Source organism: Hippopotamus amphibius, chromosome 8 (assembly GCF_030028045.1).
Source record: "Hippopotamus amphibius kiboko isolate mHipAmp2 chromosome 8, mHipAmp2.hap2, whole genome shotgun sequence".
NCBI classification, from domain to species: domain Eukaryota; kingdom Metazoa; phylum Chordata; class Mammalia; order Artiodactyla; family Hippopotamidae; genus Hippopotamus; species Hippopotamus amphibius.
The window spans coordinates 102,423,639-102,443,753 of record NC_080193.1 but is presented as its reverse complement, the minus strand read 5'-3'; the positions used below and the strand labels follow the sequence as shown (position 1 = coordinate 102,443,753).

Here is a 20,115-nt window from a genome sequence, read left to right as displayed (position 1 = left end):
CAAGCAGCAACCCTTCACTGCAAATTTCCTTTCAAATGCCCTAAAAAGCCCCTAAGGCCCCCAGCCTTTGTGAATAAAAGCCCACCCTCGAAGTGGAAGCCGCGCTGCATAGACAGATATGCACAGACAGCAGGACAGCGAATAGAATTTTAAAAGAATGAGTTCTGTCTGGCTTTGCATCCTTTCAAATGTTCAGTATTCCTGTTAGCTAAGAAGGGGTACGGTAATGGGTGGTTAAGGGAAGCAGGACACCGATTACAGCAAAAATATCAATATATGGGTGGTCTTTCCAATTCCGGCTTTTGTTTAAGTCAGCGAGGCTGGCCCAGGGAGGCCAAGGTCTCCGGTTCTGGGAAAGGAGGGTCCGTCCCGATTCTTTGGGCTACGGCGAGGCAAGCGCGGGCCCCAAGAAACAAAGGGGGCAGTTCTGCCCTTCGAGGCTTTACTCCAGGAGTCCCAGAGGAGTCAGAGGCTAAATCGCCGAGCTCGGAAGAGTGTGCCAAAGGCTGGACAATAGATGCAGCCGACCTCTCTTAAGCACACAAATTCCAAGCGTGCACGTCTCGAAGATAACGTGTGCGCGAAGGAGAAACGCCACTGCTGCCCATCGCGGGCTGCCGGCCCCGCCCTGCCCTCCGTGGCTCCGGGGACACTCGCAGCGCTAGGGCCGCGGCGCCCGCCTCAGCTAGCCCCGGAGCGAGGGGCGGGGCCGGGCGGGGCCGCGAGCGCGCAGGCGCAGTGCGGGCTTCGTCGCGCCGCCGCCACCGCCACCGCCACCGCCGCCGCCGCCCGCGCTGCAGCACAGGCCGGAGACAGACAGCGCCGGGAAGAGCCGGAGACGGAGGAGGAGGCGGAGGCGGCGGCGGAGGCGGGGCGACTCCGGTGACCGGGAGCGCCGCAGACTGGCAGCTGCGGCGACTCCCCGCTTTGTGTCTGGTCTGCTCGGAGCCGCTGGAAGTGCTTCCCGGAGGGGCGCAGGGTGTCTCGCCTCCTCGCTGCCCGCCGCCCTCCCCAGCCACCTACATCCGCCCTCCCGCCGCCCCCCGCCCCCGGCCCGCGACGCCCGAGCTCCGCCCGGAGCCTAGAGCTGCGGGAAAACGAGGCGGCGGCGGCGGCGGCGGCGGCTTCCTGGGGCGGGGGCGGGGGGGGGGGTTGTGATTCGCTCAGAGGAGCCATTGACGGGAGAAGAGGCTTTCACAGTGGAATTTACCTCAGGCAAGATGGAGCGGCAGCAGTAAAAAAGAGAGAGAGAAAGGAGCGCACCCGGGAGGGCTAGAAAGGGCAGCCTCGCGGCACCTCCCCTCCGCCCGTTGTCTCGGGGAGCTCGGGGCCCGGCCTGCCGACCCCACCCCTCCTCCGCTTCCCACCGCCCCTCCGCCCTCCGTCCCGGACCTGCCCGACCCTCGCAGGGTTGCTCCGCGAAGGCGTGAAGGCGGTGGGTTTGCCCATGGAGGCAGGCACCATTTTCGATCCAGTCGAGGAAGAGGATTTGCTTTGCTCGACATCGGAGTAAGGGAAGCACCGAAGCGAAACTTAGCAGGAATCTTGCCTTCCCGGAGCACGGGCGATGCGCCTCGGGCCGCCGGGCGCCGCCGCCGCCGCCGCCCGCCCGGCTTCGCCCTTCCCGGCAGCCGGGAACTTGTTCTGATCCTCGACGCCTCCTGAATCCCCGCTCCCCACCCCTCGGCACCCTGGATATGTTTTCTCCTAGACCTGGATCTTTTTTTGATATCGTGAAACTACGAGGGAAATAACTGCGGTGCTTTCTTCTCGTCTCCCTGCTTCTCCCCACGGACATGCCTTCCTTTTGGGGGGCCGAGGCACCCTGTCCTGGGCGAATGAACACCCCCGGCCGCGAGGGAGAGAAATGAAGGGAATTTCTGCAGCGGAATGAAAGCTCTGCAGCTCGGTGCTCTCGTCTGCCATTTGTCCTTTCAAACTGCATCGTAATACGGGCCGGAGAAGTCCGACGAGAGCGAGGACTAGCCTCCCGGCCGCGTTTCTCCGCCCGTGTTCCCCTTCCATATTTCTTTTCTCTGCTCTCCTGCTTCTTGGCTGGCCCAGGGATGACTGCGTCGCTGCGGCGGCCCTGGCGGGTGCCCTCGCTACTGTGGACCGTCCTGCTGGTCAGCGCTGCGGCCGGTGAGTAGCCCCGGGTGGCGCGTCCGGGCCACTTCCCCTGCGGGTGGCGGGGAGGGAGCCCGCAGAGGCCGAGGCCTGCGCTCGCCCTTCGCGACGCGGCCGCGGACCGCCCCGTACCTGCGCGCCTTGCCCTCCCAGGCCTTCCAGGGAAACGGAGCTTTCGCGATTTCGTGTAGTTTCGTATCCCCACACCTCGTATTCCCCACTCCCCACCGCCCCCCCACCCCCGCGCCGGAGGGAAAAAAAAGACACTTTGGGTGTGGTATCTTGACATTTTTAGCTGTGAGGTAATGCAGGAATTAAAAATAATATTTTAATCACCAGCGAACAGGGTCTGTTTTGAGATCTTTGGAAACAGACCTGTAGTTTTTTGTTTTTTTGTCTTTTAATATAAAGAAGCAGATTTGGCTTGCAGCAAAAAGAACATCAACTGTAGAACGTACACTGGAACCTTATTTATAGATTTAGATCACTTTCTGAGAATCCATGTTACTTTCATTATTCCAAAATGTTCCCCAATGAATTGAATAAATGTTGAGGAAGGCAGAACTGTGAGGTTCTTATTCTTAATACACTGTATAATACTGTCGATTGTTGTTATCGTTAGTATTATTTTGTTCCGAAGTATGTTAGTAATTATATTTTCATCTTTTCAGTCTGGACAGTCGTTATCTTATGTGCTTTTGGAATTACTCTTGGGCTTAGAAGTATTTTCGGTAACTTTTCATTTAGTCATCTGGCATCTATTGGCTTTTCTGTCATTGAGACAACTTTGACCTCACATCAGACTTCTAGGAGAGTTGAGTCCTGAAAGTTCTTTTGACATTTTACTGAGGCTTAAAGGGAAATGGTGGTCATCCTTTCCTTGGGATATTTTTGTTTTTAGTTCTCAGACACCTTAGGAAAAACCTTGTTTCGTTTGCAGTTGCTTTTCAAGCAGTCTTTTGGTGATTTACTTTTAGCAATTTTGGGAAGTGAATTATACACATAACTCTTAAATTTGGTTTAGGATGGCCAAATAGATTATACATTTAAAAATGAATAAAGGACAACGTAACATTTTCCCAGTTATTTTTTCTTAAGTGTAATTTTCATATTCAGTAAGTTTTCTCATTGCTCTGTTAGACACATAGATTGCTTATTTCCATTTAAAAAGTCTGCATTAGAAAAATACTGAAAAAATTTTTTAACTTTCTTCTGTGCTTTTGATATTGTTGGTTAATGCCTGTTATGTTTATGATAGTTGTGTTAAAATAACTCGAACTTCTGAATTGAATGTATTTTGACACTGATATTTTAATATTCTTAATCATCACAGTTCCTTTTGGGGTAAAAGTGAATGATTTTTCTCTGGAGTTCTTTATGTTGTGTTACCTATTTAAATTCTCTAGTAGTGAGTCATGTGGTCCCTGTAAAATATGAAGAGAGTAAAAGGCGTTCAGCTTAAGCCATCATTCTAAGAGCAGAAACCTCAGAGCACAGACTTTTTAGTGTTCTTTGTTATTCTTCTTGACCTTTTTGGAACGTAGATTCTTATTTATTGTTTGACAGGCTTATCATTTGTGATCAGAACTGACAAAAATTAGAGAAAGAACAAATGACTTAAAAATAAACTTGATTTCTATTTGGTTAATAAAATATTAGAATAATGGCCCTTAAAAGGGATGGATTAAAGTAATCACTGTTTAAAAGTGATTTTAGTCAATTTTTTTCTTTGGTATTACATAGTACCAGATGCCAAAATTTGTGAAGTTGGATTTCAGAGCTATAACAATAATAATAATAGTATTTTTTGAGTGCTTGTGATGTGCCAGCAACTGTTCTGATAGCCTTACGTGTGTTTTCTCATTTGATCCTCATGACAATTCTTTACTCCAGGTTCAATTATGCTCCTTTTACAGAGAGAGTGAAGTACAGAGAATTTAGATAATTCACCACCCAGTAAATTGTGGAGCTGGAATTACAGTCTGTGCCCTTACCTACCGCAGTAATGATGGCAACAACTTCTCAGTCTAATTGGGAACAGGAGATAGAGTTAGTATCTTCACCAGATTAGCCTTGGAAAAGAAGTGGGGATTCTTGACAGGATCTTGGTACAGCACTTGTTATGCAAATGTCATCGTTCTAAATGTGTAAAACTTTGCCTAATATTGGAGTGGCTAGTGCAGTTTCGTTAAGTGCAAGGTGGCTAGAGAGGGCCTGTGTGAATTTGGGATATATAGATGCTGTGATGTAACTAGACAGGTGCAAATGGTGCAGCTGAACAGGAAAATAATACTGGAAGACTGACTGATATCACATCCCTCTGTGGGGTCATGGATAAACCCTCTATTTCTTTTGAGTCCCTCTTTCCCACTTTGGATTCCTTAATTTCTAAGAACAGTTGGTATGCAAAAATTAGAATTTATAAAAATGTGTGCTTGTTTGGTTTATAAATGAATTCTTAATTTTAATAAAAGGATACAATATAATGTAATACTTATTTAAAGGTCAGCTTCTGTTTAAAAAAAATTTTTTTGAAAAAAATTTGCCAAATTTTTAATTTAGGTTGTAATGGTTATAAATAATGTATCTAACCCTATATGCTGCTGCACCATATGCAGCCCACTGAGCAGACTCAGCTACTCTTCTCTCCGGTCTTGGTTGTTTTCATCATTCTTGTCCTTCTTGGCATCCTTGTTGGCCTGGGAGGCCAGGGAGCCCATGGTATTTCCAGTGGTCTCATTGTTGGGATACATACCCAAAAGATTCTCCAGGACACTGAAGGAATCAGGGTCCTACATCATGTCATAATCGTTTTTGCTCCTCGGCTGGCTCACCTGTCTGTGGCTCAGTTGTCACCCACGTCAGCTGATTCTGCCTAGTCAGTGTCAGCTGATTCATCCTGCATTTGAAATAGTTCACTTGACTAGATTTCAATTTTACATGCATCTCTTCAGAACACACACATTGTCTGCAGAAGCTATCTTAGCATGTGGGTTGATGTGGTGGTGGTACTGGTGTTGGTGTGTGTGTGAAATATGGGGAGAGAGATGTTCCAGCTTTCCCTCATTAAAGGCCAACTTTCTTAACAGTGAAAGAGAAGAAATTGAATATTGGTCTCTGGTGGGTAAATTCTAACTGTAAAAGGTACAGAATGAAGTCACTGTAAATAAGTTTATAACTGGCCATATCACTTTTAAGAAAAATTGAAGTATAGTTGATTTACGATGTTGTGTTAGTTTCTGACGTACAGCATCAGTCCTTGTTTATCTGTTTTATATATAGTAGTTTGTATCTGCTAATCCCAAACTCCTAGTTTATCCCTCCCCCAGTGCCTTTCCCCTTTGGTAACCATAAGTTCGTTTTTTATGTCTATGCGTCTGATTCTCTTTTGTAAATAAGTTCATTTGTATCCTATTTTAGATTCCACATGTAAGTGATGTATAATATTTGTCTTTCTCTTTCTGACTTCACTTAGTATGATAATCATTCATGTTGCTGCAAATGGTGTTATTTCACTTTTTTTATGAGTGAGTAGTATTCCATTGTGTATATATACTACATCTTCTTTATCCATTCATCAGTGGTCATTTAGATTGCTTCCATGTCCTCTTGGCTATTGTAAATAGTGCTGCTGTGAACATTGGGGTGCCCGTATCTTTTCATAGTTTTCTCCGGATGTATGCCCAGGAATGGGATTGCTGGATCATATGGCAATTCTATTTTTAGTTTTTTAAGGAATCTCCATATTATTTTCCATAGTGGCTGCACCAATTTACATTCCTACCAACAGTGTAGGAGGGTTACCTTGCCTCCACACCCTCTCTAGCATTTATTGTTTGTATACTTTTTAATGATGGCTATTCTGCCTGGTGTGAGATGATACCTCTTTGTAGTTTCGATTTGCATTTCTCTAATAATTATTGAAGTGAGCATCTTTTCATATGTCCATTGGCCATCTCTGTGTCTTTTTTGGAGAAATGTCAATTTAGGTCTTATGCCTAGTTTTTTTTTTTTAAAGCTCTTTATTGGAATATAATTGCTTTCCACTGTTGTGCCAGTTTTTGAGGTACACCAAAGTGAATCAGCTGTATTTATACATATATCCCCATATCCCCTCCCTCCCACGACTCCCTTCCACCCTCCCTGTCGTGGCCCTCTAAGTCATCACCCATCATCGAGTTTATATGCCCAGTTTTTGATTGCGTTGTTTGTTTTTTTGTTATTGAGTTGTATGAGCTGTTTGTATATTTGGGAAATTAAGCCCTTGTTGGTCACATCATTTGCAGTTATTTTCTCCTAGTTCATAGTTTGTCTTTTCGTTTTGTTTATGGTTTCCTTTGCTGTGCAAAGGCTTATACGTTTGATTAGATCCCATTTTTGTTTGTTTTTGCTTTTATTTCTTTTTTTTTCTTTTCTTTTTTTTGGCCACAGTATGTGGGATCAATCCCACGTCCCCTGCAGTGGAAGTGTGGCATCTTAAACATTGGACCATCAGGAAAGTCCTATTTTTGCTTTTATTTCTGTTGTCTTGGGAGACTGACCTAAGAAAACATTGTTACAATTTATGTCAGGGAATGTTTTACCTGTGTTCTCTTCTAGGAGTTTTATGGTGTCGTCTTAATATTTAAGTCTTTAAGCTATTTTGAGTTTATTTTTGTGTGGAGTGTAAGGAGTGTTCTAACTTTGTTGATTTACACCATCCAGATTTCCCAACATCACTTGCTGAAGAGACTGTCATTTCTCCATTGTATGTTCTTGCCTCCTTTGTGAAAGATTAGTTTATTGTTGGTGTATGGGTTTATTTCTGGGCTCTTTTTTCTGTTCCATTGATCCATATGTCTGTATTTGTGCCAATACCATCCTGTTTTTTTTTTTTTTTTTTCACCATCCTGTTTTGATTACTGTAGCTTTTTAGTATTGTCTGAAGTCTAGGAGGGTTATGCCTCCAGCTTTGTTCTTTTCGCTCAGCATTGCTTTGGCAATTCTGGGTCTTTTATGGTTCCATATACATATTAGAATTATTTGTTCTAGTTCTGTGAAAAATGTCATGGGTAAATTGATAGGTATCATGTTAAGTCTGTAGATTGCTATGAGTAGTGGTCATGCCACTTATTTTGGCATTTACTTATATATTGCCTTGCTGTTGCCTATGAGTTTTGTGTATTTGCCTTGTCTTCCTAACTGATAATTGCTTCTAGAAGAGATGGTTCATATCTTAAATTGTTTTGTAATTTACTGTATCTATATGCATATAGAAGAATTTGAGTTACTAAATGAATGAATAAGAAAGAATTCTAAGATTGCTCAATACATCAAATGATGCATTAGTAATTTATTCTTTCTTTGTCTCAGTCCTTTTAACTACAAAGTAGTTTTAAGTTTAAGTGGTGTAGTAGAGAGATCACTATCTTGAGTTAATGAGACTTGCATTGTATGTGATTTTGGGCAAATAGATTATTTAACATAGTACAGTATTCTCAGTTGTAATATTATGGGGTTGAACTAGATTATGTTTGGAATGCAGATTGCTGGGCACCACCCCAGGCCCACTTAATAAGATTATCTGGATATTGTGTCTAAGAATCTGCATTTTAAACAAATATCCCCCAGGTAAATTTTATGTACCTTAAAGTTTGAGAACTACTGGATCTAAGATTGCTTCTAACTCTCAGATTTTACTTTATTTTCTTACTTTTTTCTGCTAGTTATAACCTATTCCGTTCAGTCAACATTGATAACCAAACATTTTTTATTTTATGCTCTAAGTAACTACCGAAAACCTTTTTCTTAAAATTTACAGTTTTTTTTCTTCCCTAGTCTTAGTCTTAAAGGTGATGTGTTATTTAATGAAAAGTGTTTTACTCACCCTGTATTGTATTGCTTACTTAGTTTGTATTTTTATTTTGGCCATTTTATTTTCTTTTTCCTTCTGCCAAAAAGGGAAATTACTTGTTAGTAGAAAGAAGTGGTATTCTTTTTGTAAATTTGAATGAGAGCTGTTGATGAAGTATAGATAAAAGAATTAGTGCTGAAATAAATTAGACTGTATAACATTGTTTTGGTTTCAGTTACAAATTAATATTCTATAGAGACTTCTAGGTGGATAAATTGTATATGTTAAATTCAAAGAAGAATCGTATTCTGATTTGATTGATATCTGCTGGAAAAAATTAAATATGAGTGCTACGATATCAAGGAATTCATGAGTTTTGACCATCTTGCATAGCACTTACATATGTTGATGAGACTCATATTACCAAACTATTTCCCCCTTCTGGATAAATGATGTAGTCTTAATTCTTTCCAGAAGCATTGAAGGTGACTTTGGTAGAATTTTGAGTGCAATAGACTTAATTTTTTTTAACTCTTTTTTTGTTTTTAACTTTTTTTTTTGTCTGTGAGATGGATATGACAGCAAATATTACAAGAATACATAATTTATGTATAGTCTGTGTGAGGTTAGAAATAAGCCTGTAAATAAATGATATGAACATTTTGGAATACATTGCCTTATCAGAAATATTAGAACACAACATTATTGCTTGCTTTTAATTGCACTTAATACAATAATTGTTTGACTGGAAGTGGTTAATTTTAGGCCAGTTTCTATTCCAGTATGTACCCATGGGAGCAGCTAGAAGGGCATGGGGCATTAATAGGACAGATAATAGGACTTATGGAAGGAGAACTAAAGTGTCCAGTTAACAAATATTTATTAGTGCTTCCTTTGTGCAAGGTTCTTTTTTAAATATTGGTGGATTCAAAGACAAATAAGAAAGGCTGCCTCTCTTCTCCCAGCTGTCTCATTCCATAGGCTGTATCGCTTTATGAAAAGGAATTCCATCCCATGCTGTTTGAAGCAAGGGTAGGAATTTTGCAAACCCTTAGCATTGTATTGTTTCCTCTCTCTGCCTGTGTTTCAGAATGAGAAATTCCTGCAGGTATTCTACAATGCAGGAAAAGAGACTATGTTTTGTGTCTTCTAGCTGATCTCCACCCTCTTTTTTTTTTTTGGCCAGGACTTGTGGCTTGTGGGATTGGGCCCTGGCAGTGAAAGCGCTGAGTCCTAACCACTGGACCACCAGGGAATTCCCCAATCCGCCCTCCTTTTATATCTGTCTTCTCTGCCTGCATACTTGAAAGAGCAGTGAACACTTCTTGATTTCCATATCTTCAACTCCTTACTTGTCCCCCTTACCCCACAATGTGTATTAGGTTAGCAGTGACTTCCTAATTGCCAAATCCAGTCACTTTTCAATCTTTGACTTTTCTACTGAATTTGGCAGTTTTGATCACCCTTTTCTTGAAACTCACCTCTTCTGACTAGTGACTTTGCATTTCCTTGGTTGTATATCTTCTCTATCTTCACTTCCCCTCTAAATGGTTGTGTGTGTGTGTTGTTGTTGTTTTTTTAAATCTCCCTTAGATTGTCTTGCGTACACTTTTCTCTTATTGCTGCTCCTCTCCCTTGTTGATTTTCTCTTATTGCTACTTCTCTCCCAGGCTTTAATTATCCCTGAAAGTAGATGATTTCTAAATTAAACAGGCAACCAGAATTGGAAAGCAGAAAGATTTGAAATCCTTCTTAGTGGTACTGTTGGCTGTTTACTTTGGGCACATCACCTGTTTTGGTCTCTGTCTTCACATGTAAAGTGAGGGGGTTGGCTTGCATGACACTTATCGTACTTATAGCACTTTTGCTTATGGTATGAGAAAAGCCAGTGTTATACTTAGTTACTAGTAAGTGTGTAGCACTTTGAATGATATATTTGGTTATGACTGAGTGTATAATACTTTGAATTTAGCGTAGATTAGGGAAAACTGTGGAGTTTTCTGAAGTTGTGATGGTGTTACTTTGAAGGAAATGTAACAATTTTTTGCAAATAAGTTTTATATCTTGACTATCTATGTTGAGTTAGGACCACAAAAGTGGTGTAAAGAAAGTCTCTTTAGGGAATTCCCTGGTTGTGCATGGTTAGGACTCTGCTCTGAAAGCCAAGGGCAGGGGTTCAGTCCCTGGTCAGGGAACTAAGATCCTTCAAGCCGAACGAAGCCAAAAAAGAATAGTCTGTAAGTAAATATAAAGAGTACTTTTTAAACGGTTGAAATCTTAGAATTTTAGAGTTGGAAAAACCTTAGTGTAAACAGGAAGTTTAAGAAGGTTAGACTTCTGTACAATGTTTTTTATTTTTCCCCTGGTTGTTTTATCTATTTTTTTTTTTTTTGGACTGTGTTGGGTCCTCTTATGGTGCCAGGCTTCTCAGTGTGGTGGCTCCTCTTATTGCAGAGTACGGGCTCCAGGCCACAGACTGTAGTAGTTGTGACACGTGGGCTCAATAGTTGTGGCTCATGGGCTCTAGAACACAGGCTCAGTAGTTGTGGTGCACAGCCTTAGTTGCTCCGCACTGTGTGGGGTCTTCCCTGGTCAGGGCTCGAACCCGTGTCCCCTGCATTGGCAGGTGGATTCTTAACCACTGCACCACCAGGAAAGCCCCTTTTGTACAATCTTGACTTTTTTAAATTTTAAAATAAATTATGCCAAGGTCAGTTTCAGCTGAGCCTTTGACCCAGTTATCACATATGCTAAATCAGTGATATCTAATTAATGCCACTTTAATTTTATGTTAGTAAATTGTTTTTAACAGCTTTATTGGATATAATTCCCATACCATATGATTCACCCATTTAAAGTGTACAATTCAGTGGTTTTAGGTATATTATGTTATTAACTTTAAAAAATTGTGGTAAAACATATATAACGAAATTTGCCATTTTCAGCATTTTCAAAGTGTGCAATTTAGTGGTTTTAATTACATTCACAGTGTGGTACAACTGTCACCAAAACATTTTTATCCCCTCAAACAGAAACTCTGTAACCATTAAGCAGTAACTCCCAATTCCCTCCTCCTCCCAGCCCTTGGTAACCTCTCTAATCTACTTTCTGTCTCTGTGATTCTTGCCTATTCTAGATATTTCATGTAAATAGAATCATACAATATTTGTCCTTTTGTTACTGGCTCATTTTGCTTAGCATAATGTTTTCAGGGTTTATACTTGTTGCAGAATGTGTCAGAATTCCATTGCTTTTTAAGGCTGAATATTATACCATTGTATGTGTATACCGCATTTCGTTTATTCATTCATCTGTTGATAACTTGAGTTGTTTCCACCTTTTGGCTGTTGTGAGCAATGCTGCAGTGAATGTTGGTGAACAAGTATCTGTTCTAGTCTCTGCTTTCAATTCCTATGCATATATATCTAGGGGTGTAATTGTTAGGTCATATGGTAATTCTGTGTTAGCTTTTTTTGTAGTGGCTGTAGCATTTTACCAGCAATGTACAAAGATTCCACTTTCTCCATATCCTTGCCAACACTCATTGTTTCTTGTTTTGTTTTGGTTTTGTTTTTTTGTATTATAATCATCCTAATGGGTGTGAAGTGGTATCTCATTGTGGTTTTGATTTCCATTTCCCTTATGATAAATGCTGTTGAGCATCTTTTTGTGGCTTATTGACCATTTGTATATGTTTTTTGGAGAAATGTCTATTCAAGTCCTTTGTCCATTTTGTAAAAAATTTCCTTTTTTTTTTTTTCTCCCGGTCATGCCTCAAGGCTTGCAGGATCTTAGTTCCTGACAAGGAATAGAACCTGGGCCCCAGCAGTGAAAGTGCTGAGTCCTAAGCACTGGACAACCAGGGAATTCCCCCCAAAAAATTAACTTTTATTGAGATATAGTTGACATAATATTGTGTAAGTTTAAGGTGTATGATGTATTGATTTGATACATTTATATATTGCAGTGTGATTACCACCGTAGCATTAGCTAACACCTCTTGTGTGTGTGTGTGTGTGTGTCTTTGTGCACGTGCGTGCACTGGGAACAATTAGGACCTAGTCTCTTAGCAACTTTGAAGTTTATAATACAGTATTGTCTAAAATCACTGTGATGTGCATTATATCTCCAGGAATACTTTATCAACTGATTGCAAGTTTATACCCTTAGACATTTGTCCATTTTTTAATTGGGTTGTTTGTCTTTTTGTTGTTGAGTGGTGGGTGTTCTTTATATATTCTGAATATTAACTCCCTTTTGGATAGATGATTTCCAAGTGCTGTGGACTGAATGTGTCCCCCTCAAATTCATATGTTGAAATCAACCCCCAAGGTGGTAGTATTAAATGGTGTGGCCTTTGGGAGGTGATTAGATCATGAAGATTGAGACCTCATGAATGGGATTAGTGTCCTTATGAAAGAGAACCCAGAGATGGGACTTCCATGGTGGCTCAGTGGATAAGACTCTGTGATCCCAATGCAGGGGGCCTGGGTTCGATCCCTGTCCCTGGTCAGGGAACTAGATCCCACATGCATGCCGCAACTAAGGAGCTGGCGAGCCCCAACTAAGAGCCTGCCTGCCACAACTAAGACCAAATAAATGAATTAATTAAAAAAGAAAAAAAGGGAACCCAGAGAGAAACCCTCCTTCTGCCACATGAGGTTATAGCAGAAAGATGGCCATCTGAGAAGTGGTTCACTGGGTCTGCCAGCACCATGATCTTGGACTTCCTATCCTCCAGAACTATGAGACATAAATGTTTGTTGTTTATAAGCCACCAGTCTCTGGTATTTTGTTATAGTAGCCTGAATGGACTAAGACACCAAATGTTTTCTCTTATTTTCTAGGGTTTCTTTTTTCTTCTGACCTTTGAGGCATAAAAATTTTTAATTTGATGAAACACAGTTTATCCATTTGTTATTGTTGTTGTTTATGCTTTTGGTGTCATATCTAAGAATCCATTGCCAATCTAAGAGTTTTATGGTTTTAGGTCTTATACTTAGGTCATTGATCCATTTTTTTTCATTAATTAATTAACTTATTTTATTGGCTGTATTGGGTCTTTTTTGCTGTGCGCGGGCTTTCTTTTTAGTTGCGGTGAGTGGGGGCTACTCTTTGTTTTGGTGCGCAGGCTCCTCATTGCTGTGGCTTCTCTTGTGGAGCACGGGCTCTAGCCACGTGGACTTCAGTAGTTGTTGCAGCACATGGGCTCAATAGTTGTGACTCACGGGCTCTAAAGTGCAGGCTCAATAGTTCTGGCGCGCGGGCTTAGTTGCTCCGTGGCATGTGGGATCTTCCTGGAGCAGGGATCGAACCCGTGTCCCCTGCATTGGCAGGCGGATTCTCAACCACTGAGCCACCTAGGAAGCCCCCATTGATCCATTTTGAGTTAATTTTTGTATATAGTGTGAGGTAGGGATCCAACATCATTCTTTTGCATGTGGAAGCCCAGTTGTGTCAGCACCGTTTCCCCATTGAATGGAATTGGTACTCTTGTTAAAAATCAATTGGCCACAGATATATAGAATTATTTTGGACTCTCAGTTCTATTCCATTGGTCTATATGTCTGTCTTTATGCCAGTACCATGCAGTTTTGATTACTGTAGCTTTGTAGTAAGTTTTAAAATTGGGGAGTGTAAGTTTGTAAGTTGTCCAACTTTGTTCTTTTTTTTTTTTTTTTTTTATCTTGGCTGCATTGGTTGCTGCGCTCGGGCTTTCTCTAGTTGTGGAGAGTGGGGCTACTCTTCATTGACGTGTGCAGGCTTCTCATTGCAGTGGCTTCTCGTTGTGGAGCACAGGCTCTAGGTGCATCGGCTTCAGTAGTTGCAGCGTGTGGGCTCAGTAGTTGTGGTGCAGGGGCTTAGTTTCTCATGGCATGTGGAATCTTCTTAGACCATGGATTGAACCCGTGTCCCCTGCATTGGCAGGTGGATTCTTAACCACTGTGCTGCCAGGGAGGTCCTGTTCTTTTTTTAAATCAAGGTTATTTTTGCTATTTAGGGCGTTTTTCAATTCCACATGAATTTGAGAATTGGCTTTTCCATTTCTGCAAAAAAAAAAAAAGGTCTGTTGGAATTTTGTTAGGGGTTGTTTGAATCTATAGGTTGTTTTGAGTAGTATTGACATCTTAATATTAAATTTTTTCCTGTCCGTGAACACAGGATGTCATTCTTCTTATTTAGGTTCCTCTTTAATTTCTTTCAGCAATGTTTGGTAATTTTTAGTGTACAAGTGTTTCACTTCCTTGGTGAAATTTATTCCCAGGTATTCTATTCTTTGGTTAGTATAGTATTTTTAATAATTTGGTGGACTTTATTTCTTCCTTTTATTGTTAAGGAAAATAATGGAAGAACTTACTTTGGATATATATAAGGCATTTTAGTTTGTTGCTAATGATATAGTGATTTTTATTGATTTAACCGTTCCTATTCTGAAGAGTTGAGAGAATAACTGATTACTTAAATTTTACCTTATGGTACTGTCGACTGAAATAAAAACCCATCATGTGAGCGCTATGAATTTCAGTTTTATTTCAGGACTTACTGAAGTCTATAGCTTGGGTGACTTCTCAGGTAGCTCTGAGGAACTGCTCTGAAGAGGTAAGAGGGAAGGTCAGCATATGTGTGATTTTGGAGAATGTATGTGCAAGCAAGCAAACATCTTGGTAGGAGGTTATTGCTAGTCACAAGGCACACATATCTTAGTTAATGGTTTTAGTGCTTTCCTAAGTATGGGAAGATACAAGAAGTTGGGTTCATAAAATTGACTCCTGAAACTGCCTAACTGTCTGAAGGCCTGTTCTGCCAGTTTTCCCAGAGCTGAACTCCTTTCTGGGTGCATTGAAGGTCAGCAACTGCAGAGGCTACTGACTTCATTCTTATAAGCTGGATGGTGAGTGACATTCTTTAGTTGGCAGTACATATTTTGTCAAAGAGGACATTGGTTGTTAGTGCATCAATTTAACATATCACTAAACCTATAAGAAAAACTTAAAGAATTTTGTTTAGTCGGTGTTTTATTTCTTCCTCAGTGAGATAAACTGAAAATAACTTTTGTTATGGCACATATGGAGTAAAATAACTTTTGTCAATGTATCAGTCCTAAATAAACTATTAGGAATATTTTGGCAATTTCTGTTGTGCCCTTATAGATATGGTTTAGATAAGATTTGGTATATGGTAATCCCTGTTTAGTAAATCATGAATTTGTTTTCTATGTTTTGATTTCTTGTTTCACAGTTGTACTAATTGACAGGATTAAGCCATTTTGATTTTTTTCCCTATAATTAAAGAAAGGCTTAAAGCATCTAAGAAATAATTCTGTTTTTTGTTTGTTTTGTTTTCTTTTTTTCTGGCTGAGAGGCTTGCGGAATCTCAGTTCCCTGACCAGGTATTGAACCTGGGCCACAGCAGTGAAGCCCAGAATCCTAATCACTAGGCCATTAAGGAACTTTCATTAATTCTGTTATTGAGTCCTTATCATAACACACTGTTTTGTAGAGCATTCTCTTCCTTCATCTTTTTTTTTTTTAATTTTTTTTATGTATTTGGCTGCGTCTGGTCTTATTTGTGGCACTTGGGATCTTGGTTGCGGCATGCTGAATCTTTGATAGCTTCAGAGCATGTGGGCTCAGTAGTTGCAGCACATGGCCTTAGTTGCCCCATAGCATGTGGGATCATAGTTCCCCAACCACGGATGGAACCTGGACCCCCTGCATCGGAAGCACGGAGTCTTATCCACTGGACCACCAGGGAAGTCCCCCTTGTAGAGCATTTTTGATCAGGGATGAGTTGCTAAAAATGGAGAGAAATTTGCTATCCTTCATATTTTAATATGTTAATTTTCTGTGCACACTCTTTTGTAATTCATTTTTAAATTAGTTTACTGATAGTTTGTTTCTTTGGTGTTCCTCTTTTCTCTTGTTTTTATGTTTATATTTGGAGGTTTCATTGTTCTTTTACTTTTTCCCTATTCTTTTAGGAATAGGTATCATAAATGTACATTGACATTAAAATATACAAAATGTTCTTTGAGCAGTGTATCTGATGTATGCAGAATGAATTTCATTAGTTAAAGAAGTACAGGGTGTTGGGAATTCTCTGGTGGTCCAGTGTCTAGGACTCTTGCTTTCACTGCCATGGCCCGAGTTCAATCCCTGGTAGGGGAACTAAGATCCTGTAGGTCGTGCCGCTTTAAAAAAAAAAAAGGAATTATAGGGTGTTGCCAAGGGATTTTGCAATCTTTATCATTGAGGAATAATATTATCTGGAAAGATGTGAGGTAAAGATAAGATTATTCAGCATCCTTCTTGAAAGATGTGATGATTTAGCATCCTTTCATATTCAGCACTATACCAGCACAGTAAGTTTTACTTCTGAGGGTGGGAAGGGAAGTATGACCTAAGTAGAAGTAGAAGAAAAAAAAAATCTCCTTTGTTCCAGTATGTTGAAATGTGGGACACATAAAGGAGCTGAAGGATCATCCATAGTTTCTATTTTTGAGGTAGTTGTCAGTGTCTGGGGTCTTTGTGATGACCATATAATTTCTGTAGTGCTCCTTTTTAAGCCCCGCCCCACCTCCATTTCTTCATTCCTGTCAAGCAATCTGCATCAGATGAGGTGAAGAACCACAATGAATCTGCTCTGATTTATATCCTGTACCTGATTTTACATATTCAGCATTTCTCAGCAGTAGTAAGCATTTTCTTTAGTCATGATACTGATAAGGATAGTCTTTGACATAGTCTTCCATATTAGTTTTTTACCTTTATACGTTTTAGTTGTGTGTAAGTTTATTTGGGATATTGTATATCTGGCAGATGAGAAGGGAAATAACCATGAGAAATGAGTAGGGTATTTCTTTCCCTTTTAGTCAGCAGTGGTTATATGTGAAAATATAGCAAAGGAAAGGTATAGATATGTACAAATAAAGATACAGCATATATAGAAAATATAGCAAGTGAAAGATATAGTAAATTTGGTATACTTTTGTTTTTGTTTTTGTTTTTGTTTTTGGCACACGGGCTTAGTTGCTCCGTGGCATGTGGGATCTTCCTGGAGCAGGGATCGAACCTGTGTCCCCTGCATTGGCAGGCAGATTCTTAACCACTGCGCCACCTAGGAAGCCCAAATTTGGTATACTTTTATAGCTGCCCAAGCAAGTAGAAGTCCTATTGTAACATTTTTAAATGTTTGTTACAAAGAGGTAAATGATAGCAAAAGAAAGCTTTATTAGTACTTATTTATATATGGCAACTTTAGTGCGTGAAATCTTTTTTTTTCCTTTGGCTGCACCTGAAATCTTTTTTTTTCCTTTGGCTGCACCACACTGCTTGTAGGATCTTTGCTCCCTGGCCAGGGATTGAACCCGGGCCCACAGCAGTGAAAACTTCGAGCCCTAACCACTGGACTGCCAGTGATTTCCTGTGAAATCTTTCAATTAACTTCATCTTGTATGTAAAACTGTTTTAGGCAATTTTTTGGCTTAGGTACCTCAACCAGGTCACAACCCTTTTTTCATATTCTTTTTTTTTTTTCTGGCCGTGCCATGCAGCATGTTGGATCTTAGTTCCCTGACCAGGGATCAAACCTGCACCCCCTGCAGTAGAAGCACGGAGCCTTAACCACTGGACCAGCAGGGAAGTCTTTTTTTCACATTCTTCATTGAATTTTCCTTTAGCACTTAATACTCTTCTTTCATTGAGTTTTGAAGGAATTTAAGACCATACTGCTCATTCAGTACTTGATATGTCCCTAAAAGTATTACCTTATCTAGGTATTTTATTTCTCCGGTCATATTTATAAACTTTTTGAGGGAAGGTAGTTTTTGTATACCCTCTTCTTAGCAGACCTCAAGGTGGTATGCCATATTCCGGTGGTTCTCAAACTTTAAGATGCATAAGAAATCACCTGGAGGACTTGTTGAAACACAGAGTGCTGGGCCCCGCTCCGTGAGTTCCTGATTCTGTAGATCTAGGGTGGAGCTTAAAAATTTGTATTTCTAACTAGTTCCAGGAGTTGCTGATAGTACTGGTTTGAATTCTACACTTTGAGACCACAGCCATAATAAATGTCTGTTTAATGATGTTGGTGGAACCAACAAATGTTGGTTATGGATGTTGTTCTTGGAAATATCTCCCATAACTCTGAGGCTTTTATGAAGGTCTTTGAAAAGTACTGCTTTCTTTACATCTGAAACTAACACAACATAAATAAACTATCCTTCAATTAAATCAGAGACTTAAAAAGTACTGCTTTCTTTTCGCTGTTGGCGAAAGGGTGGTCCCTGGATTAGTAGCATCAGTATCACCTTGGAATTTGTTAGAAATGCAAATTATTGGGCCCCAGTCCAAACTTTTGAAGTGAAATCTCTGGGACCCAGCAATATGTGTCCTAACAAGTCCTCTACGTGATTCTGATGAACCCTAAAGTTTGAGAACCACTGACATATACGGTTAATTTAGAGCCTCCATTCTTCTTTTTTTTTAATTAATTTATTTATTGGCAAGAGGTTTCTCTAGTTGCAGAGAGCGAAGGCTACTCTTTGTTGTGGGGTTGCAGTGGCTTCTCTTGTTGCAGAGCATGGGCTCTAGGCGCATGGGCTTCAGTAGTTGCGGCACGTGGGCTCAGTAGTTGTGGCACATGGGCTTAGTTGCTGCGCAGTATGTGGGATCTTCCCAGACCAGGGATCGAGCTTGTGTCCCCTGCATTGGCAGGCGGATCCTTAACCACTGCGCCACCAGGGAAGCCCCAGCCTCCATTCTTAATCAGAGGTTTACATCAGAGCCGTCTGGGGGCCTTGTTCAACATAGATGTTCCTGGCTCCCAACCCAAAGGAATGAAATGATTCATTAGGTCTTATGGCATTGTGAGACAGGTGACTATTAAAAAACTGCCTAGGTGGTCCTAATAGGTAACTCCTGATGGAACCAGTGTTTTAGTGTTTGTGAAATACGTTAATACATTCTGCTTTGGGAGTGCTGAAATGGATCCATAAGTAATTTGGACACTATCTGAATTCTTCTACCAAATTTTGTTGAGTGACTCATTTTCCTTATGTGAAAGATACAAGATGTGTTCAAATGTATATAGGAGGGGAGAGAAGAGAAGTATTTTGGAAGCATACAATTATTTCTTTATAGGTGGTCACAAAGGTAAGGTATTCCTAAATCACTATAAAAATATTACCTGAACCAGACTGACTTCTCAACATGTGGTCTTCATGTCTGACCCTAACTATATTTTTTAAAAAATTAAGAAATCCACTAACATTGGTTCATTGGGGGCTGGAACTTGATAGCTGGGAGACAGGGGAGAAAGATTTTTCCAGTGCCTTTTGCACCTTTTGAATTTTGGATCATGTGACTGTATTACCCATTAACTAATATGAAATTACAACTTAAGAAAAATTTAAGTACTTACATTTTTCTTCTTTTTTCTTTTTTAAAAGATTTATTTATTGGCTGCATTGGCTCTTCATTGCTGCGCATGGGCTTTCTCTAGTTGTGGCAAGCAGGGGCTGCTTTTCGTTGCGGGTTGCAGGCTTCTCATTGCAATGACTTCTCTTGTTGCGGAGCACAGGCTCTAGGTGTGCAGGCTTCAGTAGTTGCGGGCAATGGGCTTAGCAGTTGTGGCTTGCAGGCTCTAGAGCTCAGGCTCAGTAGTTGTGGCTCATGGGCTTGGTTGCTCCGTGGCATGTGGGACCTTCCTGGACCGGGGCTCAAACCCGTGTCCCCTGAATTGGCAGGCAGATTCTTAGCTACTGCACCACCAGAGAAGTCCTTACATTTTTCTTATTCCAAAAGCTGTACAGAGGGGAAAAAATAACTCTACAGTGGAGAAATAGGCAAACGCTATCTGAAGTAATCAAGGTTAACATTATCAATGATTAGTCATATTGATAGTATTGATGTTATGTAAGAGAATGGCATATACCTTCTGTGGTTTTCCTCCACAAAACCCACAGCCCTAGTCTAACTAACCGGGAGAAAAATATGAGACAGTTTCCAAATGTGGGACAATCTGCAAAATAGCTGCCTGGTATTCCTCAAAACTGTCAAGGTTATCAGAGACAGGGAAAGTTTGAGAAACCATTGTAGCCCAAAGGAGCCTAAACAAACATGATGACTGATGTAAATAATATGCTACTAACGATC

The 20,115-nt window shown here is 40.7% G+C and overlaps 1 protein-coding gene across 3 annotated transcripts in view; it reads left to right on the top strand.

Annotated features, from left to right (window-relative positions):
- Positions 1–2,010: 2,010 nt before the first annotated feature.
- Positions 2,011–20,115, top strand: part of BMPR2 (bone morphogenetic protein receptor type 2) — a 178,691-nt gene continuing 160,586 nt past the window's right edge. The window contains exon 1 of one of the 3 annotated variants that reach the window (XM_057747162.1): positions 2,011–2,142. In XM_057747162.1, the coding sequence (XP_057603145.1) occupies positions 2,067–2,142 (76 nt within the window). In that variant the 5' untranslated portion in view covers positions 2,011–2,066. The remainder of the gene's footprint in view (positions 2,143–20,115) is intronic. The other 2 variants (XM_057747164.1, XM_057747165.1) reach the window with 2 other exon arrangements.